At 38.8% G+C, this 4,999-nt stretch overlaps 1 protein-coding gene across 1 annotated transcript in view; it reads right to left on the reverse strand.

Annotated features, from left to right (window-relative positions):
• Positions 1-543: 543 nt before the first annotated feature.
• LOC118564639 (von Willebrand factor A domain-containing protein 7-like) overlaps positions 544-4,999 on the reverse strand; it is a 19,830-nt gene continuing 15,374 nt past the window's right edge. The window contains exons 12-18 of the mRNA XM_036143526.1: positions 3,946-4,108; positions 3,720-3,852; positions 2,593-2,742; positions 2,370-2,462; positions 2,010-2,287; positions 1,594-1,887; positions 544-1,509 (exon numbers count right to left, since the gene is read on the reverse strand). Of these exons, the coding sequence (XP_035999419.1) occupies positions 1,054-1,509; positions 1,594-1,887; positions 2,010-2,287; positions 2,370-2,462; positions 2,593-2,742; positions 3,720-3,852; positions 3,946-4,108 (1,567 nt within the window). The 3' untranslated portion in view covers positions 544-1,053. The remainder of the gene's footprint in view (positions 1,510-1,593; positions 1,888-2,009; positions 2,288-2,369; positions 2,463-2,592; positions 2,743-3,719; positions 3,853-3,945; positions 4,109-4,999) is intronic.

Here is a 4,999-nt window from a genome sequence, read left to right on the forward strand (position 1 = left end):
GAGTCAGGTTTTTTTTAATCTTTTATTACATGATCTCAAACAAAAAGAGGACCTTTGGTTTGAATTAAAAAGATTTCTATGTATATATCATATAAATCTACATATAGCAGAGGAAGTTTCCCTTGTTGTGGTCTGTGTTGCACCAGGTTTTAACACGTCTCTATCTGAAGACATTTTGTGGAGTTAATGTGTAGTCAAAATGATGCTTAGGGTGGTTAAATGTGTTTATTTTATTTTATGCACCTTCTTCTTTGTACAATGAGCTCCAGAGCAGGGTTCCTTAACCTTTTACCCGCCACAGGTCAACCACTTGCCCTTTCATTTATTTGTGTTTAGTGGGAGAATTGACTACACAAGCATGAACCCTTTAATAATTGAAATAGTTGTAACAGATTTATAAAAGACATTTTATTTAATTTGGGCGTTTTGCTGCACATGACTGGAATCACATTAATCCAGAAACAAAACTTTTAAAAAATGGTAGCAGAGTAAAAAGAAAACATGACATGCCACAATTAAGCGTATGCAGATAACCAACACAGTATTAGAAAATCCACAGACCCACATCTAAACCAACTCTTCAACTCTAAGAACATCAGGGGATCACTTTTGTGTGTCTTGGTGCATTTCTACATTTAGATCTGGCTTAATGCAGAAGCTTTTTGAGTTGTTTGTGTGTGTGTGTGTGTGTGTTTTTTACTAAACAAATCTTTAGTAAAAACCTGGTAGGTCTTACACCCCTTCAAAACACCTGATTACATAGGAGAAATTAAAGAATACCTCAAAGATTTATGTTCAGCTTTAGAAAAAAATAATTTCAAAGATATTAAGTTGTCACTAAAACTCAGTTAACAGAGTTTAACCTTCACCAACAGCAAACCTTCCTTAAAGCTATCCATAATGTTCGAACGCAGTGCTTACATTTTATTCAGCTTCCAAATATGTTCTATTGTCTTGTATTAGGGTTAGAGTATGTAACCTACCACCAGGGGGCATATAGTATTGATTTCCTTCACCAGAAAACCCTTTTGTAAATTTTAGCCATTCAGATTATCACAGGCTCAGAGGCTGTGCCAAAAAGCTCAGAACTGTGAAGCAAAAGCAGAGAAAAATTGAGAGATCAACTCTTGTAGAGAAAGATGTAACAGCTGGTGTCACAGGGCTGCTGGTTGTAGCATCCTGAGTTGCAGCTGTTGCAGCTGGACTGACGTTTCTGCGAACAGAGTATCTACAGATTTCCGCATTGCCTACTTGATCCACAGCCACCAGCTCCACATCAGGGGAGCAGCAGGAAGCTACATAAGACACTAGAGTTGCATTCTCATTGTCAGCTGCCGTGCTGATGTTCAAAGTGCCGTTGCCTTCTCTGAGACGGACGCTGTCCAAACCCGTCCCGTTAACTTCGTCTGTGACCTGAACAGAGAGCTCCCATGTGGACTGGCTGCAGTTGTCAGAGCAGTTGGACTGCAGGCTGAGTAGCTCACACACTGGCTGAGTGAAATCAGTCACCTGTGGTAGAGTGACAGCAAAAACAAATCAGTATTTACTCTTAATGACTTCTTAAAATGCATAGAAAATGAAGAAACACATTACTGTTGTAAGGACGCTCAGACGCAGCACAGCATAGTTGGTGTCTGCACCTTCTGGAGCCACAGCCTCAATGGTCAGAGTGATGACAGTACCGGATGGGGTGTTGGCAGGAGCTGTGATGTTTACTGTAGCATTAGCACTACCTCCAGCATCCAGTGACAAACTGGATGAGAATGATGATGTAAAGCCTTTGTCATTGGTAGCTTGGATGGTGAAGCTTCCACCGCCACCAGTTGTCGTCACAGAGAAAGGAACTGATTTTGATGTTCCTGGCTCAAAGACCGTATCTAACTGATCCTAAAAATACAAACAAACAATGCAAATGGGAAGTTAGAAAAGTAGACAGAATCATAAAGAAAGATTTGGAAAGTTATTACAATTGTTTTTTTGTTGTTTGTTTTTTGCACAGGTTTGCTTACAACAGAAACCGTGAGAACAGAGGCTCTCAGGCTGGTGGTGGACTGCCTTTGGAAGATCCCTGAAGACGCTCTGGAGATACCGTTGTTGTTTTGCCCCTTTACAAGTACAACAAACTCAACTGATGGGATCCTGTCAAAGCGAACAAAATATTCCCCTCCACCCTGGGGCTCCACAGTGCCGTTAACCTGACCTGAACCGGACGATTCAACCAGTATGACCTCTGTCACTGTAGCGACTTCGCTCCCAATCAGTGTCACCAGCAGACTGGCATTGCTACCTTTAAAGAGAAGAAAAATCTTACGGTTATACTGGTATAGATCCAGTTAATGTTACACTTAACCAAACTTTGTTTTTATTACCAGCTGTGGGCCGATTCTCGATCAGTTTAAACCCTCCAAATACACCGTTTGACTCTTCAATAAAGTCAAAGATGAAGTCAATGGAGCTCTCGCCTGCAAATTACATCGAAAGGGAACTAAATAAATCAAAGTTTACACATAACTGGCTCTGCATTTACTTTACAGATTTTTAGCCATTGTGTCATTTAAATAATATTTTTCAATCAAATAAATGAGGTCTTACCTACAACCTTCAGACTGTAGGCAATTGTTGACTCTATTCTGATTTCCCACACTCCAGGCTCTGTTTTTAACTGCAGCGTCTGCAGGTTTCCAACAGACTGGTATGAAAATGTTGAAGATCCTGTAGTGTTGGCACTACTTTGAATCACACCTGAGAAAAAAAAGCCACAAAATTGTACAAACTGGTTAAACAATTGATCAAAGTCTCTAAAAGCACTAAAAAAAGTTGTATTTCAACATACAATTAGTTTATTAAATAACTACTTATTAGCAGCCACTCTTAATTGAGTTCAAACTTGCAATTGCAGCAAGGACAAATTTTTCCACCAAGAGGATCATAAATAATAGTTCTTTATGGAAATAATATACTTACCAGGTGGAAAATGACCTAAACTAACATGAAATGTTGCAAGATAAAAAAAAAACATATGCCAAGAAAATATGTTTTAAAATAAAAGATAGACAAAATGTATAAAGGTGCATGTTAAATATCTGCTCAAGCTCAATGAGATTTATGGAGATCTTTCATGCAGATCATCAGGTTGAGGTCAGAACGTGTTTTGGGTCGCAGCAGCACCTTGATTCTTCTTTTTTACAGCCAATTTGGTGTGCCTATTCTTCTGCAACTAAGACCACTGCCCTGTTGTGACCAAGCTGGGGCCAAACTTCATCTATAGTACAGGTGGCCTCTCACCTGGCTAGAAGAATAACTTTGGTGTCTAGAGAAAATCAACAATTGAAATGACTGCATAACGGCTCAGTAGCAAAGCAAAGCAGACCCAGATAAAGTCCAGGTAGCTGTGTCATCTTGGCCACCTTCAATGTGATCCATACTGTTTGTAACGTCCACACCCAATGTGCCTTAAACTTAATAAAATAAAAACTAAAAGAAAAGCCAAGCCCACTTGTATAGAGGTGGTTTATCCTTTTAAAATATATGGAAGGAGCCAGGATGTATCTTGTTAACCATTTTGGCTTCACTTTTTTAGATAAATAATGGTGCAATTTAGAATAGATTTAAATGTGACTTGAATCTGTTAGAAACACCATTTATATTCTACACTTATTCATATACCATGAAATAAAAAGAGATTATTTTTTAAGTGAATGTGTTTGAGTACCAGTCACCTGACGGACTGATGAGAGTAAAACCAACAGTAGCCCCGGTGATGTAAATGGTCGCGTTTCGTACTGACTCATCAACTGTAAAAGTGTAATTTTCAGCCTTCCCAAGGTTCCTGGCTGCTTGCAGAAGGACAACCTGAAAAATCAAATTTGCGTTTCATTTTGAAATCCTTAAATGTAAAAAAAGAAATGACGGCAGCAATAGATGTCAGACCCTGTTTTTTCTTACTTGAGCGGAGCTGGTTGATTCGGTCAGGACGCTGATGGCCTCGAGCAGCTGGCTTTTTGTGACCTCCACAGCCTGACCTCCTGAAGCCTGAGCCAGGTCTCTATAAAGCTGACCATCTGCTCTCGCCATCCTAACATTTTGTTGTTGGTTGTTTTCTGCTTGTCTTCGACGGCGAAACAGAGATAAATCAGTGATCATGAAATTCACCTGAAACAAAATGAAGCTGGTCAGCATTTCAGCCGTCTTTAAAATGTACCTTCAAATGCATAATTTTGTTTGGGTGTTTGCAAACATACTCTGCATGTGTATTATGAGTCACACATACAAACTAAAATTAGTATACTGACTCACTGTAAGTGAAAATGACAGGAGATTGAGTCTGAATAATTTCTAAGTCCGTTGCATAATTTTGCTGCTACAACTGCACTGGTCTGACCACCAGCTTAGACCTTGAAATAACTGTATCACTGTATGATTAAAAGGTGATTTGAACATTCATTTTATAGAGTTCCCTTTTATTTTACTAATAATACAATATTGTTGGTTGTTGCTCAACCAACAAAGATACATATTTGACAAACTCTGTGAAAAAGGTCAATGCCTGGAGGAAATTTAACACAGAAAGACCAAAGCTGAGAAACAAACTGGTAGCCTTTTATCTGTGAGGATACATTGCTAAAAGCTGTAACAGTAACTTTTTAAAATGTACGTTTTTTTAAAAACGTACATTTTAAAGCACTCAAATGTAAATCCAAATACTATGACTTTTATTTGCTGAAAACAAATAATTTACCAGGCTATTACAGTATCACTCACCACAGACTTGGTCTGCTCTATGAGTGCTATCACTGGGTTTCTCAGGTATTCGTCTTTAGCTGCAGCATCCGTAAAAACGTAGATCTCAGAATTAGGAGGCGCACCAGTTAAGGCCAGCTGTTTGAAGTAGGAATAAAGGGAATAAATCAACATTTGTTTCCTTGATATCATCAGTTTTAAAACAGCTATCAAATGACCTGAAGACCAGAAAGACTCATTTCTGTGTGCGTCTCCCCCC

The sequence above is a fragment of the Fundulus heteroclitus genome, chromosome 11, assembly GCF_011125445.2.
Source record: "Fundulus heteroclitus isolate FHET01 chromosome 11, MU-UCD_Fhet_4.1, whole genome shotgun sequence".
Classification (NCBI taxonomy): domain Eukaryota; kingdom Metazoa; phylum Chordata; class Actinopteri; order Cyprinodontiformes; family Fundulidae; genus Fundulus; species Fundulus heteroclitus.